The sequence below is a fragment of the Tamandua tetradactyla genome, chromosome 8 (genome assembly GCF_023851605.1).
Source record: "Tamandua tetradactyla isolate mTamTet1 chromosome 8, mTamTet1.pri, whole genome shotgun sequence".
Classification (NCBI taxonomy): Eukaryota; Metazoa; Chordata; class Mammalia; order Pilosa; family Myrmecophagidae; genus Tamandua; species Tamandua tetradactyla.
The window spans coordinates 85,583,280-85,609,497 of NC_135334.1; the positions used below are offsets into that span (position 1 = coordinate 85,583,280).

Below are 26,218 nucleotides of genomic sequence, written 5' to 3' on the forward strand. Positions count from 1 at the left end.
GGAATGTTTGTAAAAAAAAAAAATTTCCTCTAAAAGGTGTGGAGGAATGCGGAAAGACAAACATCAGTTAGTGTTCTAGTTTGCTAGCTGCCGGAATGCAATATACCAGAATCGGAAAGGCTTTTAAAAACGGGAATTTAATAAGTTGCTAGTTTACAGTTTTAAGGCCAAGAAAATGTCCCAATTAAAACAAGTCTATAGACATGTCCAATCTAAGGCATTCAAGGAAAGATACCTTGGTTCAGGAAGGCCGATGAAGTTCAGGGTTTCTCTCTCAAGTGGAAAGGCACATGGCAAACATGGTCAGGGCTTCTCTCTCATCTGGAAGGGCATACGGTGAACATGGCATCATCTGCTAGCTTCTTCTCCTGGCTTCCTGTTTCATGAAGCTCCCCAGGAGGCATTTTCCCTCTTCATCTCCAAATGTCACTTGCTGGTGGACTCTGCTTCTCATGGCTAGGTCATTCTCTGCTCTCTCAGAAATCTCTCTCTGAATCTCCCAAAACGTTTCCTCTTCTATAGGACTTCAGAAACTAATCAAGACCCACCCAAATGGGTGGAGACATATCTCCCCTAATCCAATTTAACAACCACTCTTGATTGGGTTACATCCCCAGGGAGATGATCTATTTACACACAGTACTGAATAGGGATTATTCTTTTACAAAATGGGATTTAGATAAAACATGCCTTTTCTAGGGGACCTACATCCTTTCAAACCAGCGTAGTTGGTATTGTTCAAAATGTGTAACATGGTTAAAGCCTTTTTGGAGTTTGGGGCAAGAGTGGATGAAGTGTTAGGTCAACCAGAGACTATCCTGGTTTCCTGGGGAGTGGTGATAGAGGTTTGGGCTTGAAAGAAGGTGGTAGAGATGAAAAGAAGGGGATATATCTGAGAAACATTTGAGAGGTAATCAGATTCTTCTCTAATTTAATTTAAAAAAAAACACTGATTGCAACGTAATCACATTCTATTATGTAATCAAAACGCAAAACAGTGTTTAATCAAATTCTAAAATCCAAAGTTAACCCTAATCAAATTCTTGTACAATTTCCTTAAGCCACAAATCTAACACATCCTTATATACTTCAAAGAGCTTTTTTAAATAAAAAATAAAATACATGAATTATCACAATGACTACAAGACTCATTGTTAACATTTACATTTAAACTAGATGTGAAGGCATCACGGGTAAGGCTCTCACGCACGTAATAGGTGCTAAGCGATAAGCCAACGATTGGGCTGAGGAATAAACGTTTGAACCATTCACAATCCTGAAAAGAAAGCAAGGTTCGCCAGGCCCATCCCACAGAGGCCAAATCCAGAGCTCAGAGGCGGGGTCTGGCGCTCAGAATTGCGCGAATGATCAGAGGGCCCAGGTCGGTCAGTGACCAGATCCCCAACTCGCGTCGCGTTCGTCGTCCTGCCCGCTGTAGCGTGCTTTTATGCCGATTTACGGCAATGACTGTAAACAATGCTCTTACACCATACCGCGAAGCAGCACATTGGAGCACATTCCCAAAGTAAGGGAAATATCCGAGCCAGAGGCGGAGCCAGCCAGTTGCACGCACCTTCCGGCGGAGAACCCTTCCGGGGCAGGGGGTGGGGACGCCGGAAGTGTCCGGACACTCTCGGCTTCTCCTTGTTTGAGCGGCTGACGGGAAGGAGAATACCGAGGGCTGGCGGCGCCTCGGGGCGGTGGTTATAATCTCTAAAAGAGCCAAAAGCAAGAGCTACCGGCTGCGGAGGGCCGGGCCAGGGCGCCTGCTCGCCCTTTAATCTCATCATGTCGCGGGGCTCTATCGAAATTCCCCTCCGGGACACTGACGAGGTAAGTGTCAGGTATGGGGGAGGGTGGAAGCCTTGAACTTGAAAGAACACCGCCTTCAGTCAACTTTGTTTCCGCAGCAGAAGGACTGTCCTGCCCCAGGAGCCCAGCCCAGTATTCCCTGCCAAAGCTCTGGTCACTTTTTTTCCCCAGCCCTGCACCCTCCAGACTGACAACACCCAAGTCCCCACAGGCTTGGGGCCACTCCGAAGAGTTCTTGAAAGTTCCCCTCAACCTGTTCGAATTTGACAGTACTCCGTATTTTTCCTAAACTAGGAACCCAGGGGGGTGAGAGTGCCAGATAAACAATGATGTAACAGGTTACAGGGATGGGTGCTAATGCCACCGTGGTCTGTATGCCCGTTAAGCTAGGTACCTTTTCATTGGAATATACAGGATTTCGCCCCTTCTATCCTAGAAAATCTAGTGTGTCGTTGTGCGCTATTTCCACCGTACAGGACACACAGCAAAATAATCTAATGACCTGTGATTTCCACAACGAGATAGGAACCCGAAGATATAGCTTAGACACCCGTGTCTAAGGAGAAGCTGCTACTATACACAGATAAAATTAGTCCTTCTTCCTTCCTAACCACTCATTCGTGGCTGGCCTATGGTTTGTCTAAGTAAAGCTCTGCATTAATGTTAGGTCTTAACTGGATATTAGCAATTCTATTTCTTTCATTCCTTAATTGAAACATAATTCACATATCATAAGATTCATTGGCGTTAGTATGTTCACAAAGCAGTGTAACCATCATCACTATCTAATTCCAGAACATTTTCCTATTATTATTTTTGTGCCCACATTCAAGAGTGTCTGACACCTCCATAAGTGCAGTCAACTTTTCATTGCCTCCCGGGTTGTGCTTTGCAAGCTGTAAAACTTAAGACATCAGAGTCTCTGGTGTACTTACCTTACTTATATATATATGTTAAGCAGGGTTTTTGTTTTGTTAATTTTGAGTATGTGAAGCTTTTGTGGCATTGAGTGGTTCTAGTGCTTTGGAGACAGCTAGCTGGGTCTGTTTGCTTCTCTGTGATTTTACTTTAATATTGTAGTATAATCTATTTATTGTGTGTTCCATTAAACATTTCTTTACATGTAGTAGTTCAGTCCTATTGAAGGTGAACACAAACCCTGTGTGTGCATATGGATGCATATTTAAGAAAAGCAGCAAATGAGAATTGTGAATTTAAAAAAGAAAGAGTTAAAACCTATATTTTGTGTTTTAGGTCATTGAACTTGACTTCGATCAGTTACCGGAGGGAGATGAAGTTATAAGTATTCTGAAACAGGAACACACACAGCTGCACATATGGATTGCTTTAGCGGTCAGTATTCACAAAATTCACAAAACAAATATATTTTTTTAATTTGTTGACTGGAAAAAAAATGTGTCCTTTTGTTTTCAGACATTGTAATAGCCAGCTTGGGTGCATGATAAATAACCATACCATGTCTACGGAAGGTAATTGTCTCACCATTTGTGGAACAGTAAGTCCGGTTTCACAAATGATGTGCTAATTCACATGGTAAATTTGTGTATGTGTTGGTAAAGGCACAATTCATTTAAACTAAAAGACTACTGTATATTGAGTTAGTGAGTATTTGATTATTTAGTTTTTATTTATTGATGACTGGTTTATGGTTTATAGATTAACTGAGAAAAAGCAAGGTACTACAGTGTAAACATTGCTAATAAACATTTGCTTCCGTAATAGTAAAACACTGCCCATAAAATACTCTAGAAAGAGCTTGTGATAAAAACCTTTTGGTGTGGGGTGGGCAATGGTGGCACAGTGGCATAGTTCTCACCTGGCATGCTGGAGACCTGGCTTCGATTCCCAGTGCCTGCCCATGTAAATAAATAAGTAAATAAACCTTTTGGTGTGAAGTTTATCTTGGGCTTAAGGTTTTTGTCTTTGGTCCTCTCCATAACATGAATGGGATGGACGTTCTGAGGAAAATCACTACAAAAGCCTACAATACACATACACTAGCTCCAGCTGTGTCATGTTTTTTCCTTTTTATGGAAATAGGTAAGATAAATACACTAATTATTATTCCTAAGCATGTATGCCACAGCATGAACTTTGATGAAAAGATAGGCTACCTTATATTTTCTTGGAGGACCAGATAAGTAGCCTTGGAGCTAGGCTTATATCCAGTGCTCAAACCTACTCTTAAGAGTTTCTTTCCTTTAGATATGCATTTACAGATGAATATTTTCATGACGAACTATGTCTTCCTGAATTGAAATACCAATTTTTCTTTTTCCATGGAGAATAAGCCATTAATCCTTGTCATACATTTTTTAAAATCAGTAAGGAACTTAGATTTTTTTTTTTGGGGGGTACATATGCTTCCTTTAATGGCACTTATACAAAAGTTGGAATATTGGAGAATTAGCATGGCATCTGTGATAGAATAAATTGATGAAACAATATTAGATATAAGGTGTTAAAGAGGGAAGAATGAAGGCTTTGAATTTAGAAAGACTTTGTTCAACTCCCAGCTTGGCTGTATGATCTTAGGCAAATGATTTAACTTTTTCTGATCCTGTTTCCTTATCTTCTAGAATATAGGGATGTTAGTACCTGCTTCATGAGTGGTTGTACAGCTTAGAGATAATGTATGCAAAGCTCCACATATGTGGCCATAGTATGTGGTCAGTGGATGATGAAATATTCCTTTCATTATTTGAAAATGAAACTGGCCCAGCAAGGTTATTTAGCATGCCCAAAGTGACAGATAATTTTTGATAGCTCCAGAAGGAGAACCCAAGTTTTTTGTCTAGGATTCTTTATACCTCATATTATTGCTACGTCTCATCCTTTTGGGCTCTCCTTGTTTACGATTTAGTTTAAAATCTATTATTGGTAAGGAAGAAGTAAGTTGAGTGCTTTTTTTTTTTTAAGCCGCTTTTGTAAGGTTTAATGGGCCTACAATAAACTGCACATATCTGAGTGTGTCTTTTGATAAACTTTGGCATTCAAAACCGTTGCCACTATCAGGATAATAAATATATGTCAGCACCCAAAATTTCCTCCTGCCTTTCTCCTTGATCCCACTGATCTTCTGGTTCCCACTGATTGCTTTTTGTCACCAAACTTTAATTTTCATGTTCTAGAATTTTATATAAATTGAATCAGCGTGTACTCTTTTGGTCTGAGTTCTTGTGCTTAGCATAATTATTTTGAGATTTAACCATGTTTTAGCATGTATCAATAGTTCTTTTTTATTGCTGAGTAATATCCATAGCATGGCTTCACTACATTTTTTAATCCATTCATCTGTTGATGTACATTTTAATTGTTTCCAGTTTTTGTATGTTGCAAATCAAACTGCTAAAAACATCTATATGGACACATGCATTAGTAATTCTAATTTGATCCTTTTCGTTATAGCTGGAATATTACAAGCAAGGAAAAACAGAAGAGTTTGTAAAGTTGTTGGAAGCAGCACGTATAGATGGCAATTTGGACTATAGAGATCATGAAAAAGATCAGATGACTTGCTTGGATACATTGGCAGCCTACTATGTGCAACAGGCTCGGAAGGAAAAGAATAAGGACAATAAGAAGGATCTTATTACACAGGCAACCCTGTTGTATACGATGGCTGATAAAATTATTATGTATGATCAGGTAACATAAGTCACATTTCTTTGAATTTATGAAAGGGACAAAAAAAAATACCACCTCAGAGCAAAACGTGATGATAGGCAACAAGATTTTTTTAAAATAATTTTCTTGAAATAACGTTGATAAAAATTGTCAAAAAGCAAAAAGACTCCATTAAATTTCCCAGATTACCTCAATAGCTTGAACTGTTGAGGTAATTAGGGAAAATTTAGCATATGAAAGTTTTTATCCTGGTATGTTGAGCAAGTAATAGAAATGTATTGCCAAAGTCCCTTGAGGGATGGGAGAGAAAATATGAAACTATTAAACTTTACCACTGGCGAAACTGCTGATATTGTCTCAAATGTGAGGGACTCCCAAGTCAGTGAGCCAAGGCTTGATCTTGAGGCTTGCTCTTGTGAAGCTTATTTATGTAGCAGCGAACATAAGCCTGTCTATAGTTATGCCTGAGTTACTTTCAGAAGACCTCTTTTGTTGCTCAGATGTGAACTTTCTCTCTAAGCCCAACTTTGTAGGTAAAATCATTACCCTCCCCCTACATGGGACATGACATCCAGGGGTGAAAGTCTCCTTGGTATTGTGGGTTTTGACTTCCAAGGATGAGCCTGGCCCTGGCACCATGGGATCAATAACACCTTCATGACCAAAAGAGGGAAAGGAATTGTAGCACAATAAGGTTTTAGTGGCTGAGAGAGTTCAGATTAGTCGAGAGGCTATTCTGGAGGCTGCTCTTATGCAAGCTTTAGCTAGATATTGCTGTTTACCATGGTGTGCCAACCCCCAACCAAAAGCATTCCTCTAAACCCTAAACCTAGGTCTCTGAGATTCTACAAAACTTGCATGTACTAAGATTATTTCTCAGAAACTTATACAACCTCCAGATGGGTTCCTAGGTCAAGTAAGTCCTGAAACTCAGAGGGGCCAACCTTTCCAGAACATCAACTAGTTCCATCCCCTATCCCGTGTTACTGACAGCCCTTTCCAACATGAAGAAGTTGAAATGGGCATGGCTCAAATACTTCTAAAGACTGGGAGAAAGATCAGAGGAGAAGGGGAGTTACAACAAAGAAGACAGGATTTAACAAATAATATGACTGCTGTATCATATTAATATTTTTTTAGTGTCCAATGTCTTAAAGCAGCTAGAAGGAAACACCTAAAATTGTGGGAGTGTAACTCATACCAAGCTCTGAAATCTGTTCTATAACTAATTGTTGTGGTGTACTTTGAAATTTATTGCTTTTTTGTATATATGCTGTCTTTCATAATAAAAAATTTTTTAAAAATTAAAAATTAATTAATACAGAGAACTTTTTGTCCACATATTGAACCAGCAATTCCAGCATCTCCAGGTGGATTTCAACCAAACTAAGGAATATAGACTTTTCTTGTTGTCATTGTTATTAGCACAGAAGACTTGCTTTTTAGGATAATTTCTCAATTTATCATTAAGAATTGCTAATCGGGAGTTTAAACACATTGCAGTTGATAAAGAAATGTGCATGATGCTCTGTCTCCTTAAACTCTGTGATTTTCATTTTAGTCTGGCACGTTCTTGTTAAATTGTGATTAGTTCTTGGTAAAAGAAAGTCTAAAAGGATCCAGTACTTTTTCAGAACCATTTGTTGGGAAGAGCCTGCTTCTGCCTACTTGAAGGTGACAAAATGGATCAAGCTGATGCACAATTTCATTTTGTACTCAACCAGTCTCCAAATAATATTCCAGCTCTTCTTGGTAAGCAATTTTTGCAACCCTGTTAGTAATCTGTTTTTTTCAAGATAGGCCAGCACTGTATCTCTTTATAATGGTTCATTGAGAACTGAATTTGACAACAAAGTAAAAGAGCTTTGTCATCTTAAAAATGAAATTATCTACAACAGATTTTTATTTCTGTTGAAATTGCAAAAATAAAACTACCAGTTAGGAATAATTTATTTCTAAAGATTGAGTAAACACTCTCTTAGACAATTCCAAGGTATTCCAGTTATTATTTTATAGATACATAAAGACAGAATTATTCTGTTTATTGGCATGAATTAATATATCTTTGTGGAAAACAAGTTTTACCCTGAAATCGTGTCACCATTTTCAAGTATTTCTTATTGAGAGATGTACTTCATTCAAGTAAGTTAGTATAAAGCATATTAGACTTGTGTACTTTAATCAAACAGTGCATGCTTATTTTAAAATATTACAGGTAAAGCTTGCATTTCGTTCAACAAGAAAGATTACAGAGGTGCTCTTGCTTACTATAAGAAAGCCTTGCGTACTAACCCTGGATGTCCAGGTAAGTGAACAACTCTATTTGAAGTCTAAGGTATGTATAAGCTAACATCATCTATCCAATACTGTGAATTTGGCAGTTGTTTATGAAGTTAGCTGTGAAAAGATGCTATAGGATTACTGAAATGGCAGAATTGAGATTTTTATTATGTTTGAATCAAAAGCTGGAGAGCAGGTTGTATTATAATCTTGTACTTCATTATATTTATTTCCTAAATCTTATTTATTTAGCAAATTTTTTCAAGCACCAACTATGAATAAAGGAGAAAAAGTCCCTGCCCTTAATTATTTTCTAATGGAGAAGACTGGCAATAGTCAAGATAAATAAGTAAGATATATATTATGTTAGACATTGGCAAGGGCTAAGAAAAAAAGTAAAACAGGAAGGGATATGAGAAATGCTGGAGGGATACTTAGAAAAGTTAACCAGGGAAAGCATCACCGAGCAGCATCAAAAGTAAATCCTTTGCATAAGTACTTGGAAAAGTGAAGTTACATTTGGAAAATAAGTGCAAGAAAAACTGGTGTTAGACATGAAAAGTTTGATATGCCATGTAGACATATAAGTGGAGGGGTCGGGAAGCTGGAGTTCAGGGAAGATGGCTGAAGTATTTATTTTGGAAATCATCAACATACAAATGGTATGTAAAGCCTTGAGGTTAGCAGGGGAGTGAGTATAGGTAGAAAAGAGGTTATCAGATGAAGCGTTAGGGCCATGACACTTATAGTGTAGGAAAATGAGAAATCAGCAAAGGAGCCTGAGGAGTTGCATCCAGGGAATATGAGGGAGACAAGGTAAGTGCTTTAACCTTGAAGCCAAATGTAAAGTGTTTCCAGAAGGAGAGAGTACCCAACAGTGTCAAATTCTGTTATTTGGCCGAGTAAAATCAAGGCTGAGAATTTGTAATTAGATTTATTTGAGAAAATACAGGGAAAGAAATTGAAAGTAGCAAGTGTAGACAAATCTCTAAGGAGCTGTGTCAAGGAAAACAACAGGAGTAGATTGGCAGCTGAAAAGAGAATTGGAATTAGGAGAGGTTTTTTTTATGTGTGTGTATGTGGAGAATGTTTGTATCTCTATGAGAATGATCCAGTAAAAAAATTTGGTGATTCAGGGAAAATAGGAAGAGTTACTAAAGTAGTGTCCTTGAATAGCTGAGAGGTGATAGGATCTAGTGACCAGTGGAAAGGTTGGCATAGCTAGGAACATGATTATGTTTTGATATGGTTTTGAAATCAGATGCCATCTATAAGCACAGCTCTGAGAGATACGACAGTATGAGCATTTCACAATAGTTAAAGCCTTTAATGGAACTTTTTAGTCTCTGTTTAAAAATTGCTCTTCAAAAATGAGAAGTTGATGGTACAGTTTAAGAAGGGTATTGGAAGACAAGAAAAATGCTAGTATTAGAGTTGTTTTGTCCTATGGTGAGAAAGGAGGGCAGGGTGTGGTATGATATAACCTCCAATAAACTAAGGGGTATAACAGAAGGGCTTTAAAAGTATAGTTTTTTGTTTGTTTTTTTTTTTACATGGGCAGGCACCGGGAATCGAACCCGGGTCCTCTGGCATGGCAGGCAAGCATTCTTGCCTGCTGAGCCACCGTTGCCCGCCCTAAAAGTATAGTTTTACTGTAGGTAGTTCAGGGCTTTTGTGAATCATAGAAAAGGGTTTTTTTTATTGAATTAGAACCCTAAAAGTACCCACGTTTGATAGGTTGAATGTTTTTTTTTTGTTGTTTTTTTTTTTGAAGCGGAAGTTCGTTTAGGAATGGGCCATTGCTTTGTGAAACTTAACAAATTGGAAAAAGCTCGTCTGGCATTCAGCAGAGCCCTAGAACTCAATTCCAAATGTGTGGGAGCATTAGTTGGACTAGCTGTTCTAGAACTCAACAATAAAGAGGTATGTAAATGAAAAGAGTATATAGTTCGTGACTGATTTGTCAGGTCCATAGTACTTTGTCTAAAAGTCTTGAGGCCAGATGTGTTTCAGAAGTCAATATTTTGGATTATAGAAAGGTAATATGAATGTGCTGCCTAAAATGTAACTCCCCAGTGGAATCTAGGGCACTATCCTGAAGTCAAACTAGTATTTCTGGTCAGAATGAATGACTTTTTACACTGATTGGGCTAGCTTTACAGTTCAGGTAGAATTTATTTCACCAAATGAGTTCTTTCTAAGATTACAAAAACAAATAAACCTTAATTTTTAAGGCTTTTTGGATTTCAGAATCTCAGATAAGTATTATAGCCCTATCTAATCTGTGTATGAAATTGAAAGTAACAAAAAACACACTACAGTGACTTAAACCATGAAGACTTTTATTTATTAAATCAGCCATTTAAGGTCTCTGATTTGGAACCTCAGTGTCATCAGGGGCCCAGACTTTTATGTCTGTCTGTCCTCCTTCTTTAGTATGAAGACTTTCTTCCTCGTATCTGTCACCTAACAGTTACAAGATGACTACTGCATCTCCAGGCGTCACATTATTATATGAGCCTTATAAGAAGGGAAGAAAGGAATGATTTGAAGGCTTTCTCTTAGAGAGGCTCTGTCTTATATTGAAAAGGAAGCTCCCCATCATGCTTTTGTATAATTGTCCAGAATCAGATTACCAGGGTTCTTAGCCTTAGCGCTATTGACTTGTTAAAAATTTTATTGTGGCAACATATATACAACATAAAATTTCCCTTTTTAACCACTTTTATATATGCAGTTCAGTGGTATTAAGTACATTCACAGTGTTGTGAAACCATCACCACTGTGTAATTCCAGAACATTTTCATCACCCCAAAAAGAAACCCCATATCTATTAGCATTCATTCCCTATTCCCTCCTTCCCTTAGCCTCTGGCAACCACTAATTTACTTTCTGTCTCTATGAATTTTCCTATTCTGGACACTTCATATAACTGTAATTATACAATATTTGTCCTTTTGTGTCTGGCTTATTTTGTTTTGCATGCTCTCTTCAGGTTCATGCTTGTTGTAGCAGGTATCAGAACTTCATTTATTTTTTCTTGTGGTTGGGTAATGTTTCGTTTTATAAATATGCCATGTTTTGTTTATTCATTCATCTATCAATGGACGCTTGGTTTCACTATTGTGAATAATACTGCTGTGAACATTTGGTGTACAAATATTTTTCCAAGTCCTTGCTTTTAGCTTTTTGAATATATACCTAGAGGTGGAATATGCCAAACTTTTCCACTACATCTGTACCATTTTATATTCCCACCAGCAATATATAGATGTTTATATTTTTCTGCATCCTTGCCAATGCTTGTTATTTTCTTTTATTTTTCTTAATAGTAGCTGTTCTAGTAGGTATGAAGTGATGCCGTTGACGTTCTGGGCTATATAATTTCTGTGTGTTGTAGGTTATAGAATGTTTAGGAGCATCCCTGGCCTCTACACATTAAATGCCGGTAGCATCTCCCCAAGTTGTAATAAATTAAAAAATGATATTGCCTTGTACCTCTCTGCCTTAGAACAATCTCCAGAAAATCGAATAAATTATCTTGACTGGTTTAAATCAATTATGATTCATCCTCTGGAGTTGAGAAGATGGGGTGGAGGGTCTTTCTTTACTAAAATCAAAAGATCTCCACACTCCACAATCTACAAAATCTGGATTTTGTTAACAGGGTAGGAGACTGTTAGATAGTTCAAATATCTGTCACACCAAGAAGATAGCTAGGACAATAAAACCAAAAGTATATTATCAGTTATATATATATTAGTTATTATTATATAAAGTAGTTATTAGTTATTATTAATGTAATACAGAATCTAATAAAGTAGTTCTCTAGTACGAAATGAACAAAATAAAAAGAGAAAAATGGTTACACACACATAACAATCTCAAGGATTAAAAAGGAGGATATAATTACAAATGCTGTATAGATTTTTAAAAATCTTAAGAGTCTTCCAGTTGCTGTCATGATGGTGAAATAGCACAAGCTGCTGTCTGTTTCACTCTACAACCTGGAGCAGAAATGAGAGGAAAGTATGTGAAATTCAAGAATTAAACTACAACCTGTAAGAAGCCCTAGGGAGATATGAGGAAAGGAAAATGTGGAGAAGAGTGCCAGGCATCGTGGTTGTGGGATCGATTTTGAGAGAGACCAATCATCTAGATGTGCATATAGCAACATGGATGTTATCTTTTTTTTTTTTTTTTTGAAAAAGCATTTGCAAAGTTCCTTTGGGGGACTGGAGAGAAAGGAGGAAATATTCAGCTTCCCCATCTGGAGAATTCCTGATATTCTCACAAGCAGTGGGACACCAATTCAATAGGCTGAGCCCTCAATCTTGGGGCTTGCCCTTGTGAAGCTTCTTCCTGAAAAAGAGAAGCTAAGCCTACTGATAATTATGCCTAGGAGTCACCCCCAGAGAACCTCTTTTGTTGTTCAGGTGTGGCCTCTCTCTATAAACCAACTCAGGAGGTGAACTCACTGCTCTCCCTTCTATGTGGGACATGACACCCAGGGGTGTAAATCTCCTTGGCAATGTGGGACCTGACTTCTGGGAATGAGCCAGGAGCTGGCATCATGGGAATGAGAAAGCCTTAACCAAAAGGGGGAAGAGAGAAATGAGACAAAGTCTCAGTGGCTCAGAGATTTCAAGCAGTGTTGAGAGGTTATCCTGGAGGTTATTCTTATGCATTATATAGCTCTCCATTTTTAGTTCATGGTATATTGGAGTGGCTAGAGGGAAGTATTTGAAGCTGTTGAACTGTGTTCCCGTAGCTTTTACAGTGTGACTGTGATTGGGAAAACCTTGTGTCTGATGCTCCTTTTATTCAGGGTGTGGACAAATCAGTAAAAAAAAAAATAAGTAAATAAAAGAATAAAAAATAAATAGAGGGCAGTGCAACGGTGGCTCAGCGGCAGAATTCTTGCCTGCCATGCCGGAGACCCAGGTTTGATTTCCAGTGCCTCCTCATGCAATAAATAAATAAATAATAGAAAGTGATAATGGGTAAAAAGTGGGCAGATTGAAATACTGTGGGTCATTGAGAGGGAGAGGTTGTATAAGTTGGGTTTTTTTCTTTTTATTTCTTTTTCTGGAGTGATGCAAATGTTTTAAAAATCATCATGGTAAAGAATACACAATTATGATGATATTGTGAGCCATTGATTATATAATATGCTTGGATTCTATGTGTGTGGATATTTTTCAGTAAAAATATTAAAAAAAAAAATTATGGGGCAGTGCAAAGGTGGCTCAACAGGCAGAAAACCCGGGTTCAATTCTCGGTGCCTGCCCGTGCCAAAAAAAAAAGTAGATATGTGTGTGTCCGTGACACATATGGCAAAATGTTATTGTATCTAAGTGATATGTACATGACTGTTCATTGTACTTTTTTCTATTTTCTGTGTCTGAAAAATACATAATAAAAATGTCTGTTCTAATGAGAAAGAAGTGTTGAACAGCAAAAGAATGAGATATATAGGACATATTATTTATGTCTGTTTCAAAATGCCTAAGCTACCTATCTCCTACCCTTGAGGAAAATAGCTGGAGGCCCAATCCTTGCCTGGAGGGTGCTGCAGACTTGGGCAGCTAGAGAACTCCTCTGCTGCAGTATACATTGAGCTACATTTTGGCTACTGAAGTGAAGGCACAGGATCCCCTGTTTCAGCCTTGCTAGGTCAAACATGGCTCCAGGAGGCAGACAGCTCTTGAGGACAATTAAGTCACCAAACAGCACCATCTGCAGGCTCACCGGGAAGTGCAGGAGACCCTATCCTAGGCCCCTTGGAGCTGGTTTACATCCCAGGCACAGATACCTAACCCTGTTTTGTCTGAAAAATAAGGATGACCAGCTGTCAAAGAAGTTCCCTACGTCTTGCTGGCCAGTGAAAGGCAGAACACTCCTGGGCTGGCTACTGGCTGGAGAAGTTGAACCTCTCAGTCCCACAGCCTGAGATCTTTCCATACGGGAGCCTGGGAAATACCAGACACATTGTACCCACAGGTGGGGTATCAGCCAAGATGCACAGTGCCCACCACCTAACCCCAGTGTCAGTAGCTTCCAGTACACAAGAAAATCTGCAGCCTTGACTGAATGGTTGCCTGGTTGGGTCCCAGCCAAATGGGCTACCACAGTTGGGGAGAGGCGGGCTTGGGAAGAGGTGTCCCAAGAGTACCATCTGTCAGAAGATAGGGAAAGTGGAATCTAGCAAACTGCTTTTCTGCCCAGCTCCAAACAGACTTCCAAGGAAGATTACATTTCTTGTGTGAGGCACTGGTCCTGGTTTGGCTGGAATTATTGACAAACCAAGTACCAAAGGAAACCTTCAGTGCAAACCTGAGCAACTGCAAAATCTTACGCAAGTGAAGGAAATCAACTTTCAGAATAACCTCGTCAAGATAATCAGATGCCCTGAAGCAAATAGCAAATCACAAAGCACATGAAGATGCAGGCAGATATGGCCTACCCAAATGACCAAATTAAAATACCGAAGGAGACAGAATTTGGAACAACTAATCAGAGATGTTCATATAAATCTAAATAAATTCATTGGGTTTGGTGTTGTCATGAAGGATATCAAGAAGACAGTAGAAGAGCATAAGGAAGAATTTGAAAGAAAAATAGTGATTTCACAGAGCTGGAAGATACTGTAGACCAAATTGGAAATATGGAAGAAAACTACAACAAAAAATTTGAAGACGCAGAAGAAGAAGAAGTGAACTGGAGGACAGCAACTGAATTTCAATACACAAAAGGAAAAATGGCAGAAAAGATGGGAAAATTTGAATTCGATCTCAGGGAATTGGTTGACAATGCAAAATACGCAAATACAAGAATCATTGGTGTCCCGGAAGAAAAGAGTAAAGGGCCAGAAAGATTATTTGAAGAGATATTTTGGAAAAACTGCCCAGCCCTTATCAAAGACATAAATATGCAAATTAAGCCAAATGAACTCTGAATAGGCTAAATCTAAATAGTCTCATTTCAAGACACATACTAATCAGACTATCAAATGCTGAAGAGATGAGAGTCCTGAAAGCAGCAAGAGGAAAGTGAATGCAAATGAATTCAGAAGGAAAGATAGACTATGAAGACTGAGATGATATACTCTAGGAATGCCTGGAGTATACAATGATAGTGACTAAATGTACAAATTTAAAAATGTTTTTGCATGATGAAGAACAAAGGAATGTCAGTATTGCAGGGTGTTGAAGATAGATGGTAATTCATATTTTAAAACAAACGTGTGAGACTAAAGCAAAAAAATGTTTATTTGGTACAAAATTTGTATTTGAATAGTGCATTTCCTAATATAACTTATATGGACCGTTTAACTGAACACCATAAGTACATGTAACCTTGAGTAGGGCATGAGATTTTGTAGGTTTGTCCAGAGTGATGGCCCAATAAATCCCAGAGCGATTTGAACAGTGAATAAAAAAGTATTTGCAGCGTCCCCTTGGGGGAATGGTGAGAATGGGCGAAAATTCAACTTCCCCAAGTGGAGAATTCTTGATATTCTCACAAGCAGTGGGGACAACCAAAGCAATGGTCTAAGCCTCCAATCTTGGGATTTGTTCACATGAAACTTAACCCTGCAAAGGATAGGCTGTGACTACTTAAAATTAGGCCTAAGAGTCACCCCCAAGAGAACCTCTTTTGTTTACTAAGATGTGGCCGCTCTCTCTCAGCCAAGAAGACAAGCAAACTCACTGCCCTCCCTGTCTCTATGTCGGACATGAGTCCCAGGGGTGTGGACCTTCCTGGCAATATGGGACGGAAATTCTAGAATGTGCTGAGACTCAGCATCAAGGGAAGAGACAAATGAGACAAAATAGTGTCAATGGCTGAGAGAGAGATTCCAGAGTCGAGGGGTTATCCTGGAGGTTATTCTTATACATTAAGTAGATATCAGCTGTTCAGTTAAGGTGTAATGGAGAGGCTAGAGGGAACTGCCTGAAAATGTAGAGCTGTGCTCCAACAGACATGTTTCTTGAAGATGATTGTATAATGATACAGTTTTCGAGTGTGACTGTGTGGTTGTGAAAAACTTGTGTATGATGTTCCTTTTATCTACCTTATCGACAGATGAGTAAAACATATGGATTAAAAATAAATAATAGGGGAAACAAATGTTAAATAAATTTAGTAGATTGAAATGCTAGTGATCAATGAAACGGAAGGGTAAGGGGAATGGCATGTATGAACTTTCTTCTGTTTTCTTTTTATTTCTTTTTCTGAATTGATATAAATATTCTAAGAAATTATCATGATGATGAATATACAGCTATCTGATGATATTGTGAATTACTGATTATATATGTAGAATGGAATGATCATATGATAAGAATGTTTGTGTTTGTTGTTATGTTTAAAAATTTTTTTTAATTAATTTAAAGCTAATAAACAAACACAGGCAAGCTGACTTCAGAGTCCTTGCTCTTAAATACTTCTCTGTCTACAGTTCTCTTATTACTATAGAGATTTAGCATCCTTTTATATTTTTATTGGTCTTTTGCATTTGTCTTCTGTGGTTTACTTATTTGTACTTTTGACCATTTTCTATTAGTATTTGTCCTTTTCTTTTTAATGTTCGCTATGTATTCTGAATATATGAAAAAAATACTTAAAAAAAAAACAATAGGCTGAACCCTCAAACTTGGGGTTTGTTCATATGAAACTTATCCCCACAAAGAATAGGCTAAGCCTACTTAAAATTAGGCCTAAGAGTCACCCCCAGAGAACCTCTTTTGTTGCTCAGATGTGGCCTGTCTCTCAGCCAACATGGCAAGCAAACTCACTGCCCTCCCTGTCTCTGTGTGGGACATGACTCCCAGGGTGTAAACCTCCCTGGCAACGTGGGGCAGAAATCCTAGAATGAGCTGGGACTCAGCATCAAGGGATTGAGAAAACCTTCTTGACCAAAAGGGGGAAGAGAGAAATGAAACAAAATAAAGTGAGAGTGGCTGAGAGATTTAAAGCAGAGTTGAAAGGTTATTCTGGAGGTTATTCTTATGCATTTTATAGATATCCCTTTTTTCGTTTAAGGTGTATTAGAAAGGCTAGAGGGAAGTGTCTGAAACTGTAGAGCTGTCTTCCAGTAGCCATGTTTCTTTACGATGATCGTATAATGATATAGCTTCCGCAAAATGACTGTATGATTGTGAAAACCTTGTTCTGATACTCCTTCTATCTACAGTATGGACAGATGAGTAAAAAATATGGATTAAAAATAAATAATAGGGAGAAAAAATGTTAAAATAAATTGAGTAGAGGGAAATATGATCAGTCAGTGAGAGGAAGGTGAAAGGGGTATGATATGTATGAGTTTTTTCTTTTTTGCTTTTTATTTCTTTTTTTGGAATGATATAAATGTTCTGAGAAATGATCATGGTGATGAAATACAACTATGTGATAATATTGTTAACCATTGATTACACGCCAACTATGGAATGTTCATATGTTAAGAATGTTCACTTTGTATGTTGATCAATTTTATTAATAAAAAAAAAGTGTATCACCACATATAAGGGAAACCATATAAGACTAACTGCTGACAGCTTAGCAGGAACCATGAAGGTGATGAGTCAGTGGTACGATGTATTTCAGATTCTGAAAGAATTACTTGCCAGCAGAGTTCTTCAAAAGTGAGGAAAATTTTCACAGATAAATAAATGCTGAGAGAATTTGTTAACAAGAGACCTGCCCTAGATATACTAAAGGGAGTTCTGTCGGCTGAATAAAAAGAGACTGGAGAGAGACGTCTGGAAGGCGCACAAAATTGAAGAATTATCAGTAAAGGTAACTTAACAGACAAAAAGAGAAAGAAAAATAGATCTCACAAATGAAAACCAAAGGCTAAGATGGTTGAATCAAGAACTCCCTTTATAGTAATAACTCTGAATGTTAATGGACTAAACTCATCAAATAAAAGACACAAATTGGCAGAATGGATTTAAAAATATAGTCTATCTATATGCTGCTTGCAAGAGACTCATCTTGGACCCAAGGATGCAAATAGTTTGAAAGGATGGGAAAAGATGTTCCATGCAAGTTGTAACTAAAAGAAAGCTGTACTAGAATAGACAACATAGAATTTAAATGCAAAGATGACATAAAAGACAAGGGAGAACACTATATGTTAATTAAAGGGACAGTTCACCAAGAAGAAATAGCAGTCATAATTGTTTATGCATCCAGTCAGGAAGCTCTAAACTACATGAGGTAAACATTGGCAAAATTGAAGGGAGCTATAGATATTTCTACAATAGTAGTGGGATACTTCAATACAGAACTCTCTTCTGTAGATAAAACATCCAGACAGAGAATCAGTAAGGAAATTGAAATATCATAGAAGACCTAAACAATATCATAAATGAATTAGACCTAACATATTTATAGAAAGTTGCATCCCCACCCAAACACCAAGATACACCTTCTCAAGTGCTCATGGAACATTCTCCAAGATAGATCACATGCTGGGGCACAAAGCAGGTCTTAATGAATTTTAAAAGATTGAAATTATTCAAAGCACTTTCTGTGACCATAATGGAATGAAGCTAGAAATCAATAATCCCCAAAGAACTGGAACTTACCTCAATATATTCTTAAACAATCAGTGGATTAAAGAAGAAATTGCAAGAAAAATTGGTAAATACCTGGAGACAAATGAAAATGAGAATAAAACATATCAAAACATATGGGATCCATGGAGGTGGTGCAGAGAGGGAAATGTATAGGTCTAATTACCTATATTAAAAAGGAAGAAAGATACTTACCTGGCAGGGGAGATACCATGATCACGAAGGTGGTTTTTCCAGGGTGAGGCTTATCAATTGCACTCCAGATTCCCCAAATGTGGGAAACTCGACTGCATTATTTGTGGTAGTGGGGGACTGTATTTGTGCTCTCCCCTGATTAAAAAAAAAAAAATGGAAGAAAGAACTAAAACCAACAACCTAATTGAACTGAAGAAACTAGAGAAAGAGCAGTAAACTAACCCTAAAGCAAGTAGAAGAAAAGAAATAACAGATTAAAGCAGAAATAAATGAGTTGGAGAACAAGAAAAAAATGATAAAATCTATAAAACCAAAAGGTAGTTCTTTGAGAAGACCAACAAGATGGATAAATCCTTAGGTAGACTGACAAATTCAAAGAAGAAGAGCGTTTGCAGGTGAAATCAGAAATGAGAGGGGAGTCATTGCCACTGAACCCGAAGAAATAAAAAGAGAAGATACTGTGAACAACTTTATACCAACAAACTAGACAACTTAGATGAAATGAACGATTTCCTAGAAACACATGAATAACCTATATTAACTGGAGAATAAATAGAAGACCTCAACAATCAATCATGAGTAAAGAGATTCAGTCAGTCATCAGAAATCTTCTGACAAAGAAAAGCCCAGGACCAGTTGACTTCACAGTGGAATTTTATGAAACATTCCCCAAAAACTAACATTGCTTCTCCTCAAACTATTCCGAAACATTGAAGAAAAAGGAACACTACTAACTCATTCTGTGATACAAGCATCACTCTAATACCAAAACCTGACAAAGATGCTACAAAAAAGGAAAACTTCAGGCCAGTCTTCTAATGAATATAGATGCAGAAATCCTCAAAAGAATACTTACAAATCAAATCCAGTGGCACATTAAAAGGATTGTATAGGGCAGTGTGACAGTGGCTCAGTGGCAGAATTCTTGTCTGTCATGCCGGAGACCCGGGTTCAATTCCCAGTGCCTGCCCATGTGGAAAAAAAATAGAATTGTACACTACGACTGAGTGGGGTTTATTCCAGACATGCAAGCGTTCAACACAAGAACATCAATGTAATAGAACACATTAACAAATCAAATGGGAAAAATCACATGATTATCTTGATTGACCGTGAAAAGGCATTTGACAAAATTCAGTGTCATTTTCTGATGAAAACACTTCAAAAGGTAGGAATGGAAGGAAATTTCCTCAGTATGAAGAACCCTCAGCCAGCATCGTATTCAATGGTGAGTGACTGAAAGCTTCCCCCTGAAGTATGGAAATGAGATAAAGATGCTACTGTCACTACTCTTATTCAGCATTATGCTAAGAAGTTCTAGTTAGAGCTATTAGGCAAGAAAAAATAAAAGGCATCCAAATAGGAAAGGAAGAAGTAAAACTCTCATTATTTGCAGATGATATCATCATATATTTGGAAAATCCTGAGGAATCTACAACAAAGTTACTTGAGCTAATAAATACAGCAGAGTGGCAGGATATAAGACTAATGTGCAAAAATCAGTAGTGTTTCTATACACTAGTAATGACCTAACTGAGGAGACAACTAAGAGAAAAATTCCAACCACAGTAGCAACGAAAAGAAAGTCTCTTGTTTGGATAACTCATTTGAATGAGCCAGACTCTTGAGGTCCAGAGTGAGAATGAGGACTTGTAGTTCTATCTAGCTTGGTGAAATGCAGGGACACATCTCAGGCTGTGGTGGGCTGATATTGGGAGGTGAGTCCTTGAGTGTCCAAAGTGGGGGGAAATATATGTAAAAAATGGAACTATTGAACTTTTCCATTTGGGAAGCCCCAGGTACCCTCTCAACCATTGGGAACCCTCAGGAAAATGGACAAGGCCCTTGATTTGGAGGCTTGCCTTTATGAAACTTGTTTCTTATGGGGGGGAAGCTAGGATTACCCATAATGAGGCCTCAAAGTTCTTTACAGATGGCCTCTTTGTTGCCCACATGTGGCCTCTTGATCTCTCAGGGCCCAATGTCATTGCCCTCCCCCACACTGTGTGGGACATGACACTCAGGGGTGAATGTTTTCCTGGAGGCATGGGGCATGGCTCCCTCTGATGTCTGGTCTTGGCACCATGGGATTGACACCTTCTGGACCAAGGGGAAGAAAAGAGACATTTAAAGATGCCTAATAAGGTGAGGCATTGGTGGCCAAGATAGATCAGGTGGAGTCAAGAGGCTGTTCTGGAGGCAACTCTAATGCAAACTTTGTTTAGATAGTGCTGATTGCCATGGTGTCATGGCCAGGTTCATGTGTCAACTTGGCCATGTGGTCAAGCCTTTTTGTCTGGTTGGGCGAGCACTGGCCTGTCTGTTGCTATGAGGATGTTTCATGGATTTTAATAATGACCATGTTGGCAGCATCCACAGCTGATTGCAATTACATTTGCAATCACTTAAGGGGGAGTGTCTTCTGCGTGAATGATGCTTAATCTAATCACCAGAAGGCTTTTAAGGAAGACTCAGAAGAGACGACTCTTCCTGCTTCAGCTAGCCAGCCTCTCCTGAGAGTTGTTGAGGACTTACATCAGAGCTGCCAGCTTGTGGTCTACCCTACAGATCTCGGACTGTACATCCCCACAGTTATGTGAGATACTTTTATAAATTTTATATTTACAGATATCTCCTGCTGATTCTGTTTCTCTAGAGAACCCTAGCTAATACACATGGTTTGTTAAACCCCAACCAGCAACACTCATGTTGACTCTTAAGAACACCTAGGATTTGAACTGAGACTCTATAAAGATTTCAGGCACTGTTTGCTTTCCTGGAAGTTATAATTCCCAGAGGGTTCCTAATTCTGATAAATCTTGAAATCCAGAGGGCCAACCTCTCTAAGTTAACAGTTAATTACATCTGCCTATCCTTTGGTGTCTATACCCTTTTCAACATGAAGAAATCAGATTGGGCATTGCCTAGGGATCCTTGTGGGTTAGGAGAAGTGTCAGGAGGAAGGAGGAGTTATAACAGAGAAAAGGATTTAATAGACAGGTATGATTGCTGAATCACTATATTAATATTCCATTTAGCCTCCAGTGTTTGGGAGCAACTGGAAGGAAAAATCTGAAATCGTGGACTAGTAGCCCATGACAAACTCTGGGATCTGTTCTATAACTGCTTGTTGAAGTGTGCTTTGAAAATTATTGCCTTTCTCTTTGTATATATGTTATATTTTACAATAAAAATATTTTTAAAAAAGAATCAGGTATCTAAACTTAAACAAAGATGTAAAGGACCTGTAAAAAGAAAAGTACAAAACTTTGCTAAAAGGAATCAAAGAAGACCTAAATAGGTGAAAATCCATTCCATGTTCATGGATTGGAAGGCTAAATGTCTTTAAGATGTCAGTTCTACCCAAATTAATTTACAGATTCAAAGCAATACCAATCAAAATTCAAACAACCCACTTTGCAGACTTGGAAAAGCTAGTTATCAAATTTATTTGGGAAGGAAAAGGAACTTGAATAGCCAAAAACATTCTTAAAAAAGAAGATTGAAGTGAAAGTCTTATACTTCCTGACTTTAAAGCTTATTATAAAGCCAAAGTAGTTAAAACAGCATGGTATTGACACAAGGGTAGACATAATGATCAGTGGAATTTAATTGAGAGTATAGAGATCAATCCTTAGATCACTGGTCAGGTGATTATTGACAAGGCCCCTAAATCCACAACAAGAGAACTCTCTTCAATAAATGGGACTGAGAGAACTGGATATCTGTAACCAAAGGAATGAAAGAGGACTCCTACCTCACACCCTAATCAAAAATTAACTCAGAGTGGGTCGAAGACCTAAATATATGAGTCATTAACCATAAAACGCCTGGAAGAAAATATTGGGAAACATCTTCAAGACCTAGTAAAGGAGGTAACGTCTTAGACCTTACAAACCCACAACACAGGCAATGAAAGAAAAAAGTTGTTACATGTGGACTTCTCAAGATTGAACACGTCTATGCTGCAAAGAACTTTGTCAAAAGGGTGAAGAGGCAGCCAACTCAATGGGAGAGAATACTTGGAAACCATACATCTGATAAGGGCTTGATATCCATTATATATAAAGAATCCTTAAAACACAACTGCAGAAGGACAACCAAATTATGAATGGGCAAAAAATAAGAATAAACATTTTTCCAGAGAGGAAATACAAATGGCAGAAAAGCACATGAAGAGACGTTCATCTTCATTAGCTATTAGGAGAATGCAAATCCAAACCACAGTGAGATATTTTCTCATACCTATGAGAATGGCGATTATTAAACAAACAGAAAAGTACAAATGCTGGAGAGGATATGGAGTAATTGGAACACTTACTCAAATCCAGATGGGAATATAAAATGGTACAGCTGCTGTGAAGACATTTTGGCAGTTCTTTAGAAAATTAAATATTGAGTTGGCCTATGACCTGGCAATTCCACAGTTCAATATATACCCAGAAGATCTGAAAGCAGTGACGTTAACAGACGTTTTCTTATCGATCTTCCTAGTAGCAATATTCACAGTTGTCAAAAGATGGAAACAATCCAAGTGCTTAAGAGATGAGTAGATGAACAAAATGTGGTGTTTACGTATGATGAAATATGCCATGATAAGAAGGAATGAGATTCTAAATCAGGTGACAATATGGATGATAAGGAATGAGATTCTGAATCGTGTGACAATATGGATGAATCTTGAGGACATAATGCTGAGTGAAATAAGCCAGACACAAAAGGACAGATAGTGTATGATTTCACTAATATGAACTACTAGAAATTGTGAACTCAGAGTCTTAAAATATAGAATATGGGGGACCTAGAGATAGAAAAGAGATGCAATTACCTAATATGTACAGACTTGTTAATGAGGTTGAACTTAAATGTTTGGGAATGGATAGGGGTGATGTTGGTTTGTTATTGGGACTATAAGTAATAGTGCCATATTATAGGTGAATTTAATTAAAGGGGGTTGTTTAAAGTCTTGCATGTCACCAAGTAATATAAATATGAATAAATTCTTGAATAAAGTACTGCAAATGTATGATGCTTGCACAAAGAATTAATAATAGAGTGGTATATGGGTAAAAATTACCTGTTGCATGTTATGGATCATATTTAACAGTAATACCTTAATATTATTTAATCAACAGTTATATGTACCATACCAGAGGTAAATAATGGGTATAAGGGATATGGCATGTATTGGGTTTTCTTTGTGTGAGTGTGTGTGGTTTTTCCCTTTGAAGATGTGAAAATTGTCTAAAATTGAGTGTGATAATTGCACAACTGAGTGAGTATACTATGAGACATTGAATACTTTGGATAGAATGTATGGTATGTGAATATATCTCAATAGAATCTGTAGATTCAAAAAAAAGTCGCATTAAAAAATAATAATAAGCAGAAAGATACAAGTGCCAGTGAAGATGTGAAGAGAGTGATATACATATTCACTGTTGGTAGGGTAGTAGAATGGTCCACCCTCCCTGGAGGGCAGCATTGTGGTTCCACAGGAGGTTAAATATAGGATTGCTATATGATCCTACAATCCAGTTACTGGGTGTCCACTCATAAGAACTGAAAGCAGAGATGTGAATAGATGTTCGCTTACTGGTGTTTATGGCAGTATTTTATTCATGATTGCCAATGGATGGAGGTGGCTCAAGGGTACATCGACTGATGAATGGAAGTACACACTGTGGTGTATACATGTGATGGAATATTGTGCAGCTACAGAAAGGAATGAAGTCGTGAGGCATGCAACTAGGTGAATGCACCTTGAGGACAATATGTTGAGCAAAATAAGCCAGAAACGAAAGGGCAAGTACTGTATGGTCCTGCTAATATGAACTAATAATAATAAGGAAACTCTGAGAATTAAATTTGAGAGCATTGGTTATCAGGAGATAAAAAATAGAGATTGGGCAGTTGACAATTAGGGAGTACAGAATGTTCTATAGGGTTCGTTGTGAAGCTTTAATGTTCTATAAGGCTAGACTGTAAGCTCTTATAGCAGTCACATTTATTCCTGGGTTTTGACTGTTATCTCTAAATTTGGAGATGCTGTGCTTTTTGTGTATAACCTGGTAGTTCCCTGGAACTTGGCGTATCTGTGTGACGCCTGAAGCTCTTAGAGTTCTGTACTCTGAAAACCAGTATTTCTCCATACAGCAGTGCTTAGAGAAGCTGAAAGAGAGATCAGACTTCAATTAGTGATATGAATGGAGCTTGTTCTGGTTTGCTAGCTGCCGGAATGCAATATACCAGAAACGGAATGGCTTTTAAAAAGGGAAATTTAATGAGTTGCTAGTTTACAGTTCTAAGGCCGAGAAAATGTCTCAATTAAAACAAGTCTAAAGAAATGTCCAATCAAAGGCATCCGGGGAAAGATACCTTGGTTCAAGAAGGCCGATGAAGTTCAGGGTTTCTCTCTCATCTGGAAAGGCACATGGCGAACGCAGTCAGGGCTTCTCTCTCAGCTGGAAGGGCACATGGCAGACACAACATCATCTGCTAGCTTACTCTCCTGGCTTCTGGTTTCATGAAGCTCCCCGGGAGGCATTTCCCTTCTTCATCTCCAAAGGTCGCTGGCTGGTGGACTCTCTGCTTCGTGGTACTGCAGCATTCTCTGCTCTCTCCGAATCTCTCATTCTCCAAAATGTTTCCTCTTTTATAGGACTTCAGAAACTAATCAAGACCCACTCAGATGGGTGGAGACATGTCATCCCCTAATCCAGTTTAACAACCGTTCTTAACCAAATCTCATCAACCAGGGAGATGATCCCATCACAGTCCCAAATACACAGCATTGAATAGAGACTATTCTACCTTTAAGAAATGGGATCCATATTAAAACATGGCTTTTCTTAGGGGGCATACTTCCCTTCAAACCAGCACAGAGCTGTATTCTAAAATAAATCAGAATACAGGTTGAAGTATTTTAAAACTTCAGCTTCTGGGTGAGACCCAAGGAAGAGATGTTTATTTTATCCAAAACTTAAATTTTCTTAGCACACTGCTTAATTTAACCAGTCTAGTCAGTTTGTTTAAACAACCTACTTACATGGAACCTAAAATAGAAAATGAAATTTTCTTATTCTATACAGGTTATTGTAATACCATTAAACATTCCAGAGTATCTTTGCCAAAAATTTTAAAAGTATTTGCAAAGTCCCTTGAGGAACTGGAGAAAAAATCTGGAACTATTAACCTTCCCCACCTGGGGAATTCCTAATATTCTCTCAAGCATTAGGTATTCCCAATTTAACCAGCCAAGCCCTCAGTCTTGCGCTTATGAAACTTATTTTTGTAATGATGAAGCTAAGCCCTCTTATAGTTATGCGTAACTATAAGACCTATAAGTGGACCTCCAGAGGACCACTTTTTTTGCTCAAATGTGGCCTCTCTAAGCCTAATTTTGCAGGTAAACTCGTTACCGCCATGCTCCCCCCCCCGCCCAACATGGGACATAACTCCCAGGAGTCTAAGACTCCCTGACAATGTGGGACATGACTCCTAGGGATGAGCCTGACCCTGGCATCATGAGATTGAGAATGACTTCTTGAGCAAAAGGGGGAAAGAATGAAATAAAATAGTTCCAGTGTCTAAGAGATTTCAGATAGAGTTGAGAGGTCATTGGAAAGGTTACTCTTATGCAGGCTTCAGCCGGATATTGCAAATAGCCACAGTATGCCAACTCCCAACCAACAGTATAC

General features: G+C 38.1%; 1 protein-coding gene and 1 pseudogene across 1 annotated transcript in view; both read left to right on the top strand.

The window, feature by feature from the left end:
• Window positions 1–1,581: 1,581 nt before the first annotated feature.
• Window positions 1,582–26,218, top strand: part of CTR9 (CTR9 component of Paf1/RNA polymerase II complex) — a 43,913-nt gene continuing 19,276 nt past the window's right edge. The window contains exons 1-6 of the mRNA XM_077113990.1: window positions 1,582–1,833; window positions 3,067–3,165; window positions 5,242–5,481; window positions 7,095–7,212; window positions 7,676–7,765; window positions 9,515–9,663. Coding sequence (XP_076970105.1) covers window positions 1,789–1,833; window positions 3,067–3,165; window positions 5,242–5,481; window positions 7,095–7,212; window positions 7,676–7,765; window positions 9,515–9,663 — 741 coding nt within the window. The 5' untranslated portion in view covers window positions 1,582–1,788. The remainder of the gene's footprint in view (window positions 1,834–3,066; window positions 3,166–5,241; window positions 5,482–7,094; window positions 7,213–7,675; window positions 7,766–9,514; window positions 9,664–26,218) is intronic.
• Window positions 18,511–18,656, top strand: LOC143645328 (U1 spliceosomal RNA; annotated as a pseudogene).